This window comes from Carassius gibelio, chromosome B7, assembly GCF_023724105.1.
Source record: "Carassius gibelio isolate Cgi1373 ecotype wild population from Czech Republic chromosome B7, carGib1.2-hapl.c, whole genome shotgun sequence".
NCBI lineage: Eukaryota > Metazoa > Chordata > Actinopteri > Cypriniformes > Cyprinidae > Carassius > Carassius gibelio.
The window spans coordinates 33,585,492-33,604,859 of NC_068402.1; the positions used below are offsets into that span (position 1 = coordinate 33,585,492).

General features: G+C 40.2%; 1 protein-coding gene across 2 annotated transcripts in view; it reads left to right on the plus strand.

The window, feature by feature from the left end:
• usp47 (ubiquitin specific peptidase 47) overlaps positions 1–19,368 on the plus strand; it is a 35,264-nt gene that overhangs the window by 9,766 nt on the left and 6,130 nt on the right. For both annotated transcript variants that reach the window (XM_052560620.1, XM_052560621.1), the window contains 18 exons: positions 557–670; positions 884–1,037; positions 1,125–1,221; positions 1,368–1,513; positions 1,631–1,710; positions 4,828–4,977; positions 5,415–5,510; positions 5,588–5,740; positions 7,557–7,715; positions 7,812–7,943; positions 13,687–13,763; positions 13,880–13,935; positions 14,072–14,184; positions 16,032–16,136; positions 16,267–16,474; positions 16,646–16,761; positions 17,284–17,403; positions 18,098–18,881. In XM_052560620.1, coding sequence (XP_052416580.1) covers positions 557–670; positions 884–1,037; positions 1,125–1,221; positions 1,368–1,513; positions 1,631–1,710; positions 4,828–4,977; positions 5,415–5,510; positions 5,588–5,740; positions 7,557–7,715; positions 7,812–7,943; positions 13,687–13,763; positions 13,880–13,935; positions 14,072–14,184; positions 16,032–16,136; positions 16,267–16,474; positions 16,646–16,761; positions 17,284–17,403; positions 18,098–18,881 — 2,860 coding nt within the window. The remainder of the gene's footprint in view (positions 1–556; positions 671–883; positions 1,038–1,124; positions 1,222–1,367; positions 1,514–1,630; positions 1,711–4,827; positions 4,978–5,414; positions 5,511–5,587; positions 5,741–7,556; positions 7,716–7,811; positions 7,944–13,686; positions 13,764–13,879; positions 13,936–14,071; positions 14,185–16,031; positions 16,137–16,266; positions 16,475–16,645; positions 16,762–17,283; positions 17,404–18,097; positions 18,882–19,368) is intronic.

Here is a 19,368-nt window from a genome sequence, read left to right on the forward strand (position 1 = left end):
ATTCTAAACATGAGCGTAATGCACACCTGAAGTTACACAGAACGCGTCAGAGCTTGTTTTTACCACATTTCTGCAGTGCTATGATTACATGGAGCTGTGTCATGGACTCATGCTCCATTCTCTCTCTAATTGTGTGCTAATCCCAGCACTGACCCAGCACAGAGCCTGTAGCTGCAGGTAACTCTCAGACTAAGTAAGTGGATTAGGGCCTGTTTCTGCCGTTACCCACGCTGCTCTCCCCACCAGCGGAACATTAGCATGTCCAAACCTGCATGGCGAAATTGCTAGTACATGTTGTCCCTCAAGTAGCACAGCCATTTCTTCCGCACTAACTGAATCCTGGGACGAGATGTGGGTTATCTGCAGCACATCAGGTTGATTATTTTCTCTTTTTTTGCAGTATTTCTGCATGTTTAGACTTGCTCTTTGGGTTGTGTTCCAGACAACATATTGTCTGACTTGTTATTTATTGTTCTGATTGTTTTTCACTACCTCTCACTCTTCATCCTTGCTTATCTCTCTTTTTTCCCCCTCTGTCTCAAATCTGTACCTGAAGGCTCCTCTGGACCAGGCCAGTGAGATGTCCCTGGTGTTGTCCGGTTTTGAGGCGGGGAAAAGAAATTTTCTGCAGCTTACGGACAAGGATGGGGAACAGCCTCAGATCGCTTCAGTGAGTCATCATATCAGCAGTTTAACTGGGTTACAAACACACACACACACACACACACACACACACACACACACACAAAAAAACAATTAATTTGTTCTATCTATTTGTTCGATCTATTCTTTTTGCATGATATCTTAATTTTGTCATGCATGGTATAAAACTAGATACTGAGCATTGCATGTTTAGCATTATTCATGTGTAACTCTCTTAAAGGATGAATCTGGCGCTGCAGACAGCAGTGGTCTTGATGACAGCTCTCGGGATCGCTTCATCGGACCCTTACCGCGGGACGGGACTGTCGGCTGCAGTAGTGACTACAGCAGCCCCAGTTACTCGTACTCCTCCATACTTAACAAATCAGACACAGGTAGCCCTCCTTTAACATGCATTGGTCAAGAAGAACATGCTGACTTTGCCATGTAGATTTATTTAACTTGTAACCTCTGCTTTCAAGGTTATGTAGGTTTGGTCAACCAAGCAATGACTTGTTACCTGAACAGCCTCCTGCAGACCCTGTTCATGACCCCTGAGTTCAGGAATGCACTCTACAAGTAAGTAGTGTGTGTCAAGTTCAGTGGGATAACTAGTTTATATGAACTAGATTCAAGCAACACACCACCATATAGCAGAGTTCCTGCAACCATTGATGCAGGAATAGTTTTGAACTCCAACTGTGTTTTTAATGTTTCTGCACCAGTTGGGAGTTTGAGGACTCTGAGGAGGATCCGGTCAACAGTATCCCATACCAGCTCCAGAGGCTGTTTGTGCTTCTGCAGACCAGTAAGAAGCGCGCCATCGAGACTACAGACGTGACCCGCAGCTTTGGCTGGGACAGCAGTGAGGGTACAAGGCTTCACTTAATGTCCCTTTGGGAAACTTTACCCACATTAACCCTGCTGTTATCAGATAGCTGGAGGAGTCTTGGTTACTGTGAAACTCTTTACCTTGTTTGTCTTGCAGCCTGGCAGCAGCATGACGTCCAGGAGCTTTGTAGAGTCATGTTTGATGCACTGGAGCAGAAGTGGAAACAGACAGAGCAGGTATGTGATGCAATCCCCGCCTCCTCATCACATGATGCTAATCAAGAACCAATGAGTTCTCTAGACTAGGACAAAAGACCCAGTGTTGAGTCAAATAAAAAGTTTAAGGCAGTTCCAAGCTTTTTCTGCTGTGTAAACAGCAGCTGCATCTGGACTGGTGGGTTTTACCAATTTAGTGTGGGATAGGTCAGGAGCCACGCACTGAATTCTGCAGAATTCTTCACAGGTTTGCATGTTTCTACACTCAGCTCATTGTTCTCTTCTAAGCCGGGTGCTGTAAGACTTTAAACCTCTATTTGTGTTAGTAAGATGTCAAAACATGTCTTAACCTCTTTTTTGGGGTTTGGGTTAATAGCGGGGTCCAAAAGTATTAAGGCTCTGACATGCCGGCCAAAGCGATTTCTAAGAAATATCAACGACGAAAGTTGACAGTGTTGTCGCCTCACATTGCCGGCATCTAGGCCAAAAAAATTGAACACTGCAGAGACTAAGGCTACGTTCACACTGCAGGCTGAAACGACCCAATTCCGATTTTTTTGCCCCTATGCAACCTGTATCTGATCTTTTCATGACAGTCTGAACGACACAGATCCGATCTTTTCAAATGTGACACAGGCCACTTGGGTATGTGGTCCTAAATCCGATACATATCCGATCTTTTGAAATGCGACCTCCGTCTGAATGGCCAGGCCACATGTATCCGACCCGTACGTCATTGATACGCTACAAACATCATAATTCTGCGTTGAAGTAGGCGGGAATGAGAAGAGCCACTCACATCAGTATTCCACCACTCCTGGCTGTGAGTCGACTCCCCACCCATAAAGGCGGGCGTACACGGTGTGAATTCGGATGGTCGGAAGATCGTATGTCCACGCACACGGCACGAGTGAGTTTATCTGAAAATCGTACGGACGAGATGATATACGACACGATTTTACAACCTGCGAATTCCAGAAGCAATCGCACAAAGTTGATAGACGCGTTCGACTTGAAGCAGCGCTGCACGCACAGAAGGATCACTGTATGACATTACCGCGAGAGCGATAAGAGAGCACACTTATCCAATGCATTCCAATCGCTCTCGCTGTACTTTGATGTCATACAGGTGATCATTCTGTGCATGCAGCGGTGCTTCAAGTGGAACGCGCCTAATATAACTGCTCTCCCTCTCTCATAACTGCATATAAAATATTGATACGAGCCGTGACTATTTCCTACACGTACAGGTTATTTTTCAGCAATAGGAAACCGGGACGTTTGGTTACCCTGTGTGTGTGTTCTTGTATATGGTTTATAAATATCTGAAATGGGTATTAAAATGTAAACATGATTTATGAGGACAATTACTGTGCCCTCGTAAACCAAATGGCTTTAAAAAATACTATACGGTGTTTAATAGAAAATTTAAACATGCATTTTTCGTGATGGTTAGAGGTAGTGTATGGGGATATACAGCATAGAATACCATTACGTTTAAGGAGAGTCCCTGTAAACTACATATGCATGTGTGAGAGAGAGGGAGAGAGAGAGAAGGCATTGGAATACGTTGCTAGAAACATCATACAGCGCTCGCTGTTCCTGACAGGCTTCAGCTGCTGTCTTCGTCTTTCTTCTTCTGTGGTTTTCATAGTTCGTGATTGGTCAACTTCAGATAAATCAACAAATCGGCTCGTTCAACCGCACAAATGGCACGAATTCAAACCGATAGCTCACAAACTTTTTAGACATGTTTAAAAATGATCGGGAGGTCGGGAAGTGCTCGTAAGCCACTCTGCTCGGCTCGTAATTCATCGCAGATGATACGAGCCGCGACCATACGAGAATACTCAATTTCCACACGATTGAAAAATATTGGATGCGAACTCGTACGACAGCAAAAATCGCACCGTGTACGCCCGCCTTAACACTGCTCCACAAAACACCATGACCAAAAACCTTGCTCTCCTCCTCCTTTTTAATTTTCTTCTTAAAACGAGAAGATTTTAATTGTGCTGGCTCCGTTGGGAAAATAACTTTAATATTGCAAAAAGAGCTCTGCTGTTGACTACACTGTTGTTGACATCCATGTTTAACGTTAGCTACTTACGCAAACAACAAGTCACTTCCGAGTCATTTCACGTTCACACAGGAGATCACAAAAGGTCTCATTTAATTGGAAATGTGAACTGCCTTTTTAAAAAAATCTGAATTGAGCATTAAGCCCTGCAGTGTGAACGTAGCCTAAAAGCCAATATTAAACTGGCCTGCGTAAGAGGAAATAACACTCCGTTCCACCAGGTGGCAGTATTCTGTATTTGATCAAAACTAAGGCTGCATCTGAAAACTGAAAAAGGCTGCCTTCGGAGGACGCATTCCAAGGTAGGAAGGCATCAAGGCACGTCCGAATTAAATGTTAGCTTCAGTTCCTGTCTCCTTTGCCTTCATCTGGCCGATTTTTGAAGGCAGCATAGATGTATCCTTCATTGCCTTTGATATCCCACAATCCTGTGCATTCCATTCCGTGATGGCTGAGCCAAAAAATAAAGATGGCATTTGAAAGTTGCGGTTGGTTGTCAGTTTGTGTGTAAATGTATGTTTTTGATCAACGTTTCCACTTTTGATGTCATTTCTAGTGAGAAATTAAAATTGCAGTAATGAAATATCCATTTAGTTATCACCAAAGCTCTTTATATTTTGCTGTAGATCATTAAACCATTACTCTGCCTCGGAAGCCTGTCCAAAATCAGTTTCATTAGGTGCCTTCGTTCAAAAACGCTGCCTGCAAAGTCATTGGCTGATGCGGCAGGGATGCAGCAATTCACCTGCCTAAGATTTCGGATGCAGCCTAAGACTGCAGATATGCAAACTGTAAACAAGCAGCACACATAGTTGTTTAGCTCGTGCAGCTGAAGCTCTGCTGTCATTAATGCACATCACATACCAAAGACAGTATGAAATTTTCACTTTTCACCCAACTTATGCCAATAGTATCATCTATAATAGGAAAATATTCAGTTAATTAGAAAATGAGTTGCAACTGTACGTTTCATTCTGAATGTGTAGGTGTTTACTGAACAGTTTTGTGAAACATGGTGTATGTAAAGTGTTTTGATGTACTGTCTTTTGTTTTTCCAGGCTGACCTGATCAACCAGCTTTACCAGGGCAAACTGAAGGACTATGTGCGCTGTTTGGAGTGTGGCTATGAGAGCTGGAGGATTGACACGTACTTGGACATCCCTCTGGTCATCAGGCCCTTCGGGGCCAGCCAGGCTTTTGGCAGCGTGGTGCGTCTGGCTGACACTTTGATGCTTTTTTTGTAGCTGTTGCAGTATAGCTGACTAGCAGATGCAGAATTAAATTGTAAAGGAATTGTAAATTGTAGTTGTTTCATATGGCAACAAAATTTTCAGTTAATTGATTTTATTACTGCTTGAAATGGAAATATGACCCTTGCAATATTCCAAGAGCTACTAATGTACACTGGTCTTAAAAAAAACAAGTCCAGGACTATATACATTTGTATATATTGTCATCAAAAATAAAATATTTCAGTTTTTTTTTTTTTGACAGCACTGGTACAAAAAGTCAAATGTCCAAATGACAGTGGAGCAAAAATAAACGGCAGTCTGAAACAGCTGTCAAAATAGTTCTTTTAATAGCAACCTCACTGACTTTTTGATTGACATGTTTGTCCTCATTGTCCACTGATTTTGTCGAACAGGAAGAAGCCCTGCAAGCTTTCATCCAGCCTGAGACTCTCGATGGTCCCAACCAATACTTCTGTGAGCGCTGCAAAAAGAAATGTGACGCCCGCAAGGTGATTCAGATCACAGAAGATGATTGTGAAGTCTTATCCAACATTTCAGTTTCTGATGCAGTGTTTTTTGTCTCTAGGGTCTGAGATTCCTCCATTTCCCGTACCTGCTGACTCTGCAGCTGAAACGCTTCGACTTTGATTACACCACTATGCACCGCATTAAACTCAATGACCGCATGACCTTCCCAGAGGAGCTGGACATGAGCCCCTTCATCGACGTTGAGGATGAGGTGAGACGCCGCTTTATGCTCTCTTTTTTGAGTGCTCATATCCTTATAGAGTCCATTATTAACGAACTGATGATCTCAACTATCCTTTTTACAACTAGTGTTAACATCCCAGGTGCGTCTGTAGTGATAATTTGTGATTAGTTTTTTTATGAAGGAGTTAGTTTCTGAATTTGTGAACAGGCCTATTTGATAACATGGTTGAAAATGTGCATTTGAGTTTTATGAAAACGCTGCTGTACCTTTTATAACTTTTAAGGCTTATTTATATATGCTTTTTGGTTGGTTATATCATTGAGTTGTAAAGACCATCTTCTGTTCTTTGATAATGTCCATGTTCTTTGCTCTCTTTCTGTACAATGAAAGTGTTATAAGTAGTCTTAAGTAGTCTTTTTGTAGTTTTAAATAAATTATTAGTTTTTTTATATTTATTTGCCGCAGTCATGGCTGATGCTTCTCCGACAAGCTACTGCTTCTGCGGGTTACACAAGCAACATGCTAAATAAAATTGATTAAAAACAAAAAAATTATATTTAGAGATTGATGCATTGCATCGTCAAGGTGAATCATTCGTTACACCCCTAGAATTTTACTTTCATTTTAATACAAGTAGCCCAACAGCGCCCCCTAGGGAATTAAAACTCCTTTAGGACCCAGAGGAGGCTGCCTCTGTTGCACTAATCGTTGAATCTATTGCACAGTCTGTTCTTGCATTCTCAATTTGAATGCAGTGATCAAAAACAGTGAATCACAATTCAGTGCAAAAATGTGCTGAATGCTGACTTCGCTAGCACACCTACACATGTGAGTTATACGTCTTATTGGCAAGACATATTGGCATAATTATACATACCATATTTTTCAGAATATAAGTCGCACCGTAGTATAAGCCGCATCAGTCCAAAAATACGTCATGACGAGGAAAAAAAACATATATAAGTCGCACTGGACTATAAGTCGCATTTATTTAGAACCAAAAACTAAGAGAAAACATAACCATCTACAGGCGCAAGAGGGCGCTCTGTGCTGCTCAGTGTAGACTACAGGAACATTGAGCAGTATAGAGCGCCCTCTCGCGGCTGTAGACGGTAATGTTTTCTCTTGGTTCATTTCTCTTAGTTCATTTCTCTTGGTTTATTTCTCTTAGTTCATTTCTCTTGGTTCATGTCAAATTAATTTTGATAAATAAGTCGCACCTGACTATAAGTCGCAGGAACAGCCAAACTATGAAAAAAAAGTGCAACTTATAGTCCGGTAAATACGGTATTGGGGCGATGACAGTGTTTACATTAAAAACAATTATAGGCCAATTCTGATAGAATTCCGATAATATTATGCATCCCAAATATATACTATAGCAAATCTCTGCCTTACATTTAATTTTTTTAAGGAAATGTAACTGTTATCACCCTGCTCTGTATATAAAGTTGGATATTTAAGTATGCATAGCTTTATTTGAATATATACTTATGGTGGGATGTAGTAAATAGCATATCTCAACTGCTTGATTACTTGTATCATCACAAAATGTCATCTATATTATCATCCAGCTAAATCACATTAAATGGCATTTTTAAGAATGATTGTCAAGAATAAATAGTTCTGTTCTTTTGCACTCTGCCATTGTTTTTTTTGTTTTTGTTGTTTTTGGACACAAGAACATTACTTTTATGAATGCCCTTTTAATGCACATGTTTAATAGTCTTATTATTCAGTGTTTGCTTAAAACAGTAGGTTACCACTAGTGGATTTTGTAAGTGTGTAGTTTTGACCATGACACATCATTTTGATGCATTAATTACATGTTTTGACTCTGCAGAAATCACCTCAGACAGAGAGCTGTACTGACAGTGGGGCGGAGAATGAAGGAAGCTGCCACAGTGACCAGATGAGCAATGATTTCTCTACGGATGATGCTGTTGACGAGGGCATCTGTCTGGATAACACCAGCAGCGCAGAGCGGGCGCTCAAACCAAAGGTTGCCTCATGCCCTTTCTGAACCCTAATGCTGAAGTGCTGTATTGTCTCTGTAGAAGATGAATGACAAACATGCTTTTTCTTGTCTCCCTTATAGAGCTCATTGACCTTTGAACTCTTCTCGGTCATGGTGCATTCTGGGAGTGCTGCAGGTGGGCACTACTACGCCTGCATTAAGTCCTTCAGTGACAGCCAGTGGTACAGCTTCAATGACCAGCACGTCAGCAAGGTCAGCCAGCTAGCATCACTCTTAGAGGACTATTTCACTCCAAAATAAAAAATACTGGGTCTCATTCACTAATAATCGTGTGGATTTTTCATAAGTGGGGTGTAACGGTACATAAACATGTTCGGTATGCACCTCCGTTTTAACGTCACAGTTTCGTATGATTTTGGTACTGCAGGGAGTAAAAACTTTTTATTTATACACAATTTTTTTTTTATGAACAAATTGCTCTTTCTTTAAATAAATTAATTTATAATTACGATTTTTCTAGGGATAAAAAAAAAAAAATCTACAGTATTGTTCAAAATAATAGCAGTACAATGTGACTAACCAGAATAATCAAGGTTTTTCGTATATTTTTTTATTGCTACGTGGCAAACAAGTTACCAGTAGGTTCAGTAGATTGTCAGAAAACAAATGAGACCCAGCATTCATGATATGCACGCTCTTAAGGCTGTGCAATTGGGCAATTTGTTGAATTAGTTGAAAGGGGTGTGTTCAAAAAAATAGCAGTGTGGCATTCAATCACTGAGGTCATCAATTTTGTGAAGAAACAGGTGTGAATCAGGTGGCCCCTATTTAAGGATGAAGCCAACACTTGTTGAACATGCATTTGAAAGCTGAGGAAAATGGGTCGTTCAAGACATTGTTCAGAAGAACAGCGTACTTTGATTAAAAAGTTGATTAGAGAGGGGAAAACCTATAAAGAGGTGCAAAAAATGATAGGCTGTTCAGCTAAAATGATCTCCAATGCCTTAAAATGGAGAGCAAAACCAGAGAGATGTGGAAGAAAACGGAAGACAACCATCAAAATGGATAGAAGAATAACCAGAATGGCAAAGGCTCAGCCAATGATCACCTCCAGGATGATCAAAGACAGTCTGGAGTTACCTGTAAGTACTGTGACAGTTAGAAGACGTCTGTGTGAAGCTAATCTATTTTCAAGAATCCCCCGCAAAGTCCCTCTGTTAAAAAAAAGGCATGTGCAGAAGAGGTTACAATTTGCCAAAGAACACATCAACTGGCCTAAAGAGAAATGGAGGAACATTTTGTGGACTGATGAGAGTAAAATTGTTCTTTTTGGGTCCAAGGGCCACAGGCAGTTTGTGAGACGACCCCCAAACTCTGAATTCAAGCCACAGTACACAGTGAAGACAGTGAAGCATGGAGGTGCAAGCATCATGATATGGGCATGTTTCTCCTACTATGGTGTTGGGCCTATTTATCGCATACCAGGGATCATGGATCAGTTTGCATATGTTAAAATACTTGAAGAGGTCATGTTGCCCTATGCTGAAGAGGACATGCCCTTGAAATGGTTGTTTCAACAAGACAATGACCCAAAACACACTAGTAAACGGGCAAAGTCTTGGTTCCAAACCAACAAAATTAATGTTATGGAGTGGCCAGCCCAATCTCCAGACCTTAATCCAATTGAGAACTTGTGGGGTGATATCAAAAATGCTGTTTCTGAAGCAAAACCAAGAAATGTGAATGAATTGTGGAATGTTGTTAAAGAATCATGGAGTGGAATAACAGCTGAGAGGTGCCACAAGTTGGTTGACTCCATGCCACACAGATGTCAAGCAGTTTTAAAAAACTGTGGTCATACAACTAAATATTAGTTTAGTGATTCACAGGATTGCTAAATCCCAGAAAAAAAAAAATGTTTGTACAAAATAGTTTTGAGTTTGTACAGTCAAAGGTAGACACTGCTATTTTTTTGAACACACCCCTTTCAACTAATTGCCCAATTGCACAGCCTTAAGAGAGTGCATATCATGAATGCTGGGTCTTGTTTGTTTTCTGAGAATCTACTGAACCTACTGGTAACTTGTTTGCCACGTAGCAATAAAAAATATACTAAAAACCTTGATTATTCTGGTTAGTCACATTGTACTGCTATTATTTTGAACAATACTGTACCTCTGCTTATGCTCTAAACTATTGGGGGCATTTTACATTAGTAAATTACAGTTAACAACAGAGACCAAACTATATTATACAAAATAATAATTTTTAAATATAATAATAAACACTCAACTTAAAATGTATACATGTAAATTGCATAATGCAGTTTTTAAATTAACTTCTAATTTATAAAATTTCTGATTGTTTTTCATATTTTCATTTACACATTGGGTGTCACAACTTTTTTCGTGACAGATTTATTTTTAACACGCATTAGATAACTGAGACGTCACTAACAAGAAAATATGAGGAAACTTAATTTTTTGCGAAATGCTCTTCTCTGCACTTCATTTCTCTAGTGAACTAACAAGCTGTGGACACTGATGACTTGCCTGAGGTAAATGAAATTAGGGTGACCATATGTCCTCTTTTTCCGGAACATGTCCTCTTTTTGGCCTTAAAATAAAATGTGTCTGGCCAGTATTTCTAAATTTACCAAAATGTCCGGCATTCGGCTTTTGTTTTCTACAGTCACCATTCATTGTGCTCATTTTTGTATTAAAGCCCTGCCTGTTTTCTTGACCCCGCTCCCGCTGAATTTCTGACCATTACTACCTACTCCAGTAAACATTCTAATATTTGAATATAATTTGTTTACATCAGGGAGCCGCTATCAGTCGGTAAGATGCAGGGTTGCCAAATCAGTGTTCTTTGCATGGAATTGGGCTGATTTTAAATGTTGCGGAGGGTTGATTTTTCTTAAAGGTTGAATGAAATGCTTGTATTGAAACATTTTGCATTCTATGATAAAACTGTGGTAGACATTAAGTCTTGTGAAGGATGGCCACTGTTAGGAAGCCTTTTAGCTGTGTTTATGATCAATCTGCATTACAGTGACTGTAAAATACGTATTTTACGTATGAAAATTACATATTTTGAGTTTTGATTTTTGGTTTGAAGTTGTTTTATTCACATCTCTCTATGGTAGAAACACATATTGAGCAATTGCACAAGGCATGAGATGATCATTCATGTATATTTCGTGTTAAAACTAGTGGTAGGGAGGAAGTGCTCCGTTCTGCCATTTGAATGTAGGCATTTATATAGAGACATTTATTATTTGAATTTCCTAAAATAAATGGACATTGTCTGAAAGATGAGACTTTGTTTCTTATCAAAAGTAACAATGTATAAAACTAAGTTTCCAATGAAGTTTCACTTGTTCATTGGTTAAAACTATTTCATATACACGCATGTACTAAATTGAAATACCTGTATCTAAAATTTTCAGTATGAAAATGTGTAGTTACACCCCTAATTTACACACTTTTTCACAAAAAACATTCCACCATATTTACGCATTTTCCAAACCTTATTCTAACGTTGATGAATTTGAAGTGTTCTAAAAGAGCAGCCACATGTCCAAAGTTAGAAATTTACCTTAAACACACCCAAGTCATCTCTTTATAAAGGCTTTTCATACAACCTTTCTTTCCAGTTTCAACTGGGTATTATTTTTTGTTACATTTACAATTAGTCATTTTGCAGACACTTTTATCCAAAACGACTTACAATTGGGGGATACATAAAGCGATTCTTCTTAAAGAGGCAAATAATTAATTTTTTTATTAACTTTTTAATTAGGGATTCAGCATTCTGGATCACTCCACCAGCCAGGAATGGTGAATGAGAATGTTCTGAAAAGCGATTTTGTGATGGTACCATGAGGCGTTGCTTACTAGCAGATCTCAGACTTCTGGAGGGGACATCTTGAGGGGATAGAGAAGAGCTGAGTCTGAAGCTGTTCTATATGCAAGCATCAGTGTCTTGAACATGATGTGAGCCGCAATCAGTAGCCAGTGCAAGGAGATAAAGAGAGGTGTAACATGGGCTCTTTTGGGTTCATGCCGATGCATTCTGAATCATTTGTAGAGGTTCGATTTGTTCTTGATGGAAGTCCAGCCAGAAGAGCATTGCAGTAGTCCAGCCTAGAAATGACAATGGCTTGGACAAGAAGTTGTGCAGCATGCTCCGCTAGAAAGGGCCTGATCTTTTTGAACTTGTGCAATGCAAACCGGCAAGATCGAGCAGTCTTTGCAATGTGGTCTTTGAAGGTCAGCTGGTCATCAAAGTGACACCAAGATTTCTGACCAAAGTTGATGGGGAAATTGTTGAAGAGTTTCGCTGGATGGAGAAAGCTACCATTGGATCATCTGGTTGAAAAAAACATAGAGCTGTGTGTCATCGGCATGGCAATGGTAGGAGAATCAATGTGCCTGTATGATGGGATGACCCAGTGAAGTCGTGTATATGGAGAAGAGGAGGGGTCTAAGAACTGATCCCTGAGGAACCCCAGTGAAAAGTTGATGTGCTTTGGATACCTCCCTTTCCCAAGCCACCCTGAAAGACCTATCAGTATGATAGGATTCAAACCAGCGAAGTGGAATCCCTGTGATGCCCAGTGATGAAAGAGCAGACAGAAGTAGCTGATGATTGACATTGTCAAAAGCAGAAGATAGATCCAGCAGAATGAGAACTGATGATTTGGAATCAGCTTTTGCAATCCGTAGGGCTTCAGTGACTTACAGTAGCGCAGTCTGTTGAAGGGCCACTCCTGAAACCTAGCTGGTTAGCGAGACTGGAGAGAAGTTTTTGATATTTCTGCCTTCGTGAGGAGACAGGAGAAGAAGATGGGAGTTTTTGTAGTGGGTGTGGTTGGTTTGAAGTCTTGTGTGTGTGTGTGGGGCTAAGAATTGACTAATTATCGTTCTGGTTTTGTCTGTGAAGAATGTAGCAAAATCATCAGTTAATATAGAAGTGGTGGGCAGTGGTGGAGGGGGACAGAGGAGGGAATTGAATGTTTTGAAGAGATAACGTGTGTCTGGAGCATCATAAGTTGATCTTATTGAAGTATGAAGATTTTGCAGTATGGACTTCAGCACAGAAAGATGAAAGCAAAGACTGATACATCCTCAGATCTGTCAGATCTTTTGATTTGTGCCATTTTCTCTCTACTGCACTGAGTTTGGTCCGTTGTTCATGAAGAACATTGGATAACTAGGGGTTAGAAGGCCCATGCTGGCCTAGAGGAGAGAGGGCAAATATCGTCTAGAACAGTGGTTAAAGTAAAGTGTCTGTTGCTGCGTTCACATCCAGAGATGAGAAATGGGTAGGTGAGGGAGGAGACGAAGATACTACGGAGGAACGATTGCGAGGGGGAAAGAGAGCAAAAGTTTAATGTGTGAGAAGAAATAGACACTTTAGGAGTGTGAGAGAAATAGAAATTGGTAGATAGAGCAGCTGGGGTTGCTGAGTCTTCTGCATGCATCCAGGTCTCAGTCAAGCCAGAGATGCTGAGTGTGGAGTTTAAGGAAAAACAGAAATGAAGTCTGCTTTGTTGACAATTGCTGACAATTGCTGGCTGAAAATTCCAGAGACCAACAGAAAAAGAAAGAGGTGCAGTAGAGGATGTAGGGATAGGATGCAGGTTCGCAATATTGCATTGCTGTCTGTGTGTGACATTAGAGCGTTGTCCAGAGTCTACAGGAATGGTTTGGAAACACATGATGAAGGTGAAAATTAGAGGACAGAAAAGGAAATTGAGTAAAGGGAAGATAATAAATATTACTTTAAGTGCGTTGTCCATTGTGTTGCTCACTGAATTCACGCAGGTAAAGTCGCAGGTCTTTTTTTTTTTTTTTGCAGCTTGACAATATAAATCTGTATAAATGTATATAGATTTTTATGTGTACAGAAAGAAAGCAAGCTGTACAGGATTGGAGGGTTATAAAACAGGGTTATAATTTGTGTTATCGCCATCATGTGTGCACTCCAGATCACGCAGGATGACATTCGGAAGACATATGGTGGATCCTCAGGGAGCAGAGGCTATTACTCCAGTGCCTTTGCCAGGTGTGTGAAGCCTCCTAGGCCTACATTTGTGATTTCTGAAATGCCAAAGAAAAACTTTGTAAAAAAGATGGTATAATGTATTTTTTATCAAATCTTCTAATTTTACTCCCAAACAGCTCTACAAATGCATACATGCTCATGTACAGACTAAAAGACCCCTCCCGGAATGCAAGTAAGATATGGGATTTACATGGTTTGAATGATGCAAATTTAAAAAATTTATTTTCTCAGAATCAAAAAGCATTTCCACTGATCTCGCTCCCTGTCTGAGATTCTGGGACTTAATGGACCCTGTGTGTGTTTTGCAGAATTCCTGGAAGTGGAGGACTTCCCAGAGCACATAAAGAGACTAGTGCAGCGAGAGAAAGAGTCTGAAGAACAGGAGAAGAGGCAAAGAGAGATCGAGCGCAACACATGCAAGGTAAACTGAAGGAATAAACTTGGGCTCTGTTCCAATCCCTAATCAGCTGCCTACCTAAACAGCATTTGAGGCATCACAGGTGTGCTCTTAATGCAAAAAGCTGTTCCAAGCAGTGCGCCACAGAATTTGACCTCGGAAGAGTATAAATTTAAAGGGGGGGTGAAATGCTCGTTTTCACTCAATATCCTGTTAATCTTGAGTACCTATAGAGTAGTACTGCATCCTTCATAACTCCAAAAAGTCTTTAGTTTTATTATATTTATAAGAGAAAGATAGTCTGTACAGATTTTTCCCGGAAAAATACGAGTGGCTGGCTGGAGGCGTGACGTGTGGGTGGAGCTGAAGAATCACGAGCGCGAGTAGGCTTTTGCGTTGAGAGCGTTTGGAAGCTGTGACATTACCGTGAGGAAAAAAAACCATTATCCAAAACAAACCATGGCTAACAGTCAGATTCAGCGTATATTTATGATCCAGAATCGGATCCCGAGGCTGAAATTTAAAAAGAGCAGCATCAGCAACAACGTCTCTATGTGGTATGTACTGAAACTGTGTATATTTGCTTAGCGGTTTTGGAAAATGAATAAGTTCCACTTTATGTCGTCTTTTTTTTTTTTTTTTTAAGGTGTACATGTGGAAAGTGCAGTTTGATGACAACATCGCATGTTGTTTACTTGATGTGCTTATGCGCTGATAGCTAAGTTAATAACACAGAGATATTTGAAGCAGTTTTTCTCACCGCCTGCGGTTCCAACACACGATCGTGACCCTTTTTCGCTGGGACTGCATTATCCTTAAGAAATAAACTATGTGCAAATCCGGTGTCAAACTGGGCCTTGTTTGTAAAACAAGCATCTTCAAAATGCAGGGAACAAACACAAACACTTGCACAACTCCATTGATGCTCTGTAAAAATAAACTCCATCCACTGGTCCCTTAATGCTGTTTCTCTTTTGGTAATCTGTGCAGGGTTGTCTTGTCCTGGCAACCAAAAACACACTTCTTTTGTGACATTTCGGTCTCTCGCTCTGATCAGTGAATGTCTGTGCTCTCAGTGCTCTGCTATACGGGAGTGGCGCTCTTCCGGGAGAAGTGCCTTTAGGACCCATATAAGGAAATTCCGCTCCATCTAACGTCACACAGACCCATACTCGAGAAAAACTTTCCGAAACTTGTGACAAACTCAAACGTACAACTTAATTTTTTTAACTTTGTCCATGTTTAGCATGGGAATCCAACTCTTTAACAGTGTAAAAAACTCAGTATGCATGAAATACCATTTCACCCCCCCTTTAACGAACATTAAATGTGTAAAGCCATAAAAAAAGTTTATGGTGGTGAGGGTCAATATAGGCAAAGATTTGGCAAAGCACTGCAAAAAATATTTTTTAAATTTGTAAATAAAGCATATTGGAGTGAGTTTTACAACGTAATGATACTTTATATTTCTGCAGTCTTTCTACTACACGTCTGCTTTCTAATTACATGTTTACTAGTGCACAATGTAGGCAATAGGGAATGATTCAGACAGTGTAAATATGCTTTCGATTGGGGCAAATAAGGTCTGGTTTCTCGTTGTGTCATGTGAACTGTGGTAGTGCACACAGACTGATCCAGACATTGGCTTCGGTCCAGAGACGCGATCACATGGAGTTTTGAGCATTATCAACTCGGTATGATGGACAATTTTTAGTTGGGCAATTTTAAGTTGGGTAGGTCATTTTCAGCTGCGATTCCTAAAATGGGGGTGCAGGTTAACAGGTAAAAAAAAATGCTGACTTAATGTGTAGGATTCTGCCTATGTCTAGCCTGTGTCTAGAATAGAGCCTTATTCTGTCCTCTTTCATTAGATCAAGCTCTTCTGCATGCATCCAGTGAAGATGATGATGATGGAGAATAAGCTGGAGGTTCACAAGGACAAAACTCTCAGAGAAGCAACAGAAATGGCATACAAGGTGAACAAGACCAGTGGATAGTTGTCTATAATTCACCTCTGCATTAGTTTGTCTAAGTCACTCTTAATTTATCCCTGGTTGTTTCCTTGTGTTTGTCTGTGTGCATTGTGATTGTCCTCTGGGTGATCAGCTGATGGATCTTGATGGAGTGGTGCCACTGGACTGCTGCCGATTGGTGAAATACGATGAGTTTCACGAATATCTAGAACGTTCATATGAAGGAGAGGAAGACATGCCTATGGGTCTGCTGCTCGGCGGGGTCAAGTCTTCGTACATGTTTGACCTGCTCCTCGAGATCCGCAGGCCTGACCAAGTGTTCCAGCCCTACAAACCTGGAGGTATCTACTGGGTAGAACATTTGCAATATACTCAATCAAGGTCCCAATAACAAAAGAACATTAATGCATCATTTTATAATCCTTTGATTTCTAAAATTTTCTGATTGACCAGATATCCTTTCCAAATTACCTCACCATCAACTGCTGACAATGTTTGTGTGTTTATTGCAGAGGTGATGGTGAAGGTCCACGTGGTGGATCTGAAGAGTGAGTCTATTGCTGCTCCAGTCAGTGTCAGGGCATATCTCAACCAGACTATTATAGAGTTCAAGCAACTCATTGCACAGGTACAACATCTCATTTCTGAGTGGATTCACTGCTCCATTCACTTACAAAGGCCAATTTCCATAAATAGGGTAACAAATTGTGCCCCCCCCCCCTTTTTTTTAAACCAGTGAGTGCCCAGTGTTGTTTAGAGAGAATAATTAGATATGTTAGATAAACTACCCAACACTAAATTATTATAGTGTATAAAGTCCCCCGTACAATAACAATAAAGCAGTGTTATAATAAAAAAAATATATAGATTGAGTTACCAAAGCTACTTTTTTTTGTGCACATTTTTAGCTAAATGTGCAAAAATATATATATATTTTTATATGTATATATTTTTACATGTATTTATCTTAATTTTATCTTTTTCTTTTTTTTTTCTCCAATGGTTAAGTTTTACAAACATGTGCCAAATATATATTTTAAGGAGTTTCAAACACACTTTTGTGCCCTGTTTGTGGAAGGTGCCAAAGATTGTTGAAACAGATGTTGGCTTCCATCTAACATCTTATCACCTGGTTGTGTGATTTTCTTAGGCCACTGGGCTTTGTGCGGAGACGATGCGTATCGTCTTAGAGCGCTGCTACAATGACCTACGGCTGCTTTATGTGCCCAACAAGACTCTGAAAGCAGAAGGTTTCTTCAGGAGTAACAAGGTTCGCTTGCATAACACTTACTTTAATGGCTCTTTTCTAAAACTTAGCTGTCTTCATAGGCAGCATCCTGAAATGTTCTTCGTAAACGGTTTAGTGTTATGCATGGCATACAACTATGCATTTTTCCTCCAGTAAGGTATACAAGAGATTTGACTATCCCTCTTATTATATACACTAACTGCAAAATGCATGACACTAAAAAAAATACTTGTCCAAAGTAGATTTTTTTATTTATTGATAAAACATTTTTGGATTTTTTTTCAGGGACCATTACAATGCATTCTGTTATTGAATATATTTGAAATACATAAAAAAAACCTGAAGTTAATTTTAGGCAAAAATCAGTGAACTAGTAGTATTCTTGTAATTGTACTTGGGACTAAATTGGCCCATTTTAATTTTGCTGTAGGGGTAGTTTAACTGTAGTTCATGAGTTTCCATATAAATTATATCAAACGTACTGTTTATTTGCCTGCTGTATACTTAGTTTACTTAGTAGTTAACATGTACTTTGAAGTATACTTTCAGTAAACTAAAAGTCAAATTATACTTATAAGTCCTGCCTTAGCAAATTTAGCTGACCTACTTTTTGGATTGGCCTCCAAATCGTGGGCATGCCAGTGCCTTTTGCAGCATTTCCCTTAAAATGTCTTAATTTAGCCCTTTTCTGTGAGATGCTGTTGTCTGTCTTCAGGTTTTCGTGGAGAGCTCAGACTCAACGGACCATCAGGCCGTTTTCACTGACTCTGTTTTGTGGAAGCTCCTGGATCGGCACGGGAACACAATCAGACTGTTTGTCTCTTTGCCCGAGCAGTCGCCAGGCTCTTTGGCCAACAGAACTAGTTGCCCCAAAGCTAGCGCTGACTCTGAGGACTCTTTTGATGGGGCGAAGGGCAGCAGGAAGTCAGTGGAAGCCATTCTTGAAGAGAGCACAGAGAAGCTAAAGAATCTTTCTTTACAACAACAGCAGCAGCAGCAGCAGCAGCAGCAGCAATCCTCCAGCACCAGTGACAGTCAGAAAAGCTCAGAACACAGCGACTTTGAGTTTATCGAGTCGCCATCACAGGAGCCGGATGCTGCCTCGCAGCCTTCCCAGACAGAGAACTGCACACGGACCGCCTCAGACACTGAGAACCAGTTCCCCTCTGAGGAGCGCTCCGACTCGGACGTCAATAACGACCGCAGCACCAGCTCGGTGGACAGTGACATCCTGAGCTCCAGCCACAGCAGCGACACGCTGTGTAACGCCGACAGCGGCCCGCTCCCGCTGGCTAACGGCCTCGACTCGCACAGCATCACCAGCAGCCGGCGCTCCAAAGCACACGAGGGGAAGAAGGAGACGTGGGACACGGCCGAGGAGGACTCTGGTACGGACAGCGAGTACGACGAGAACGGCAAGAGCAAAGCTGAGGCCCAGTACCTGTACTTCAAAACAGAGCCATACTCTCAGGAGGACGGATCTGGAGAAGGACAGAAATGTAATGTCTCTTTTGTTAATTATTGTGACCTTGGAAAGCATTTGTTTTTAAATGAACAATTTTTTTTTTATATTTCATGTTAAAATTTTGGCTAAAATGTCAGTTTTTTTTAACGCTTGCTGTGAAATAATATAAAACTATTGCTATTAATTAAATTCCTGAATTTTACTAAACAATAGTGTTATTGTAATTTAATATTATTAAGTTCCATTACTGAATTTATGTAATCTTATAACCCTATGATGATGGTTTGCATGCCATTAAAATGTTTACGAGTACAAAGACATTTACATTTTTTGATAGTATTTTATTTTTTATTGCCTTGAAAGGTTATATTTGGAAAAATTTAAATCAACCTAAAATGTTCAAGTCATTAGATGAAAATTGCTGTATTGTATATTACAGGGGAAAAAAATTGTGTGTCATTTTTGTTTCCTATATTGCGTAAACCTAGTCAGTTGGCTGGTAACCTAAAACACAATTTGGG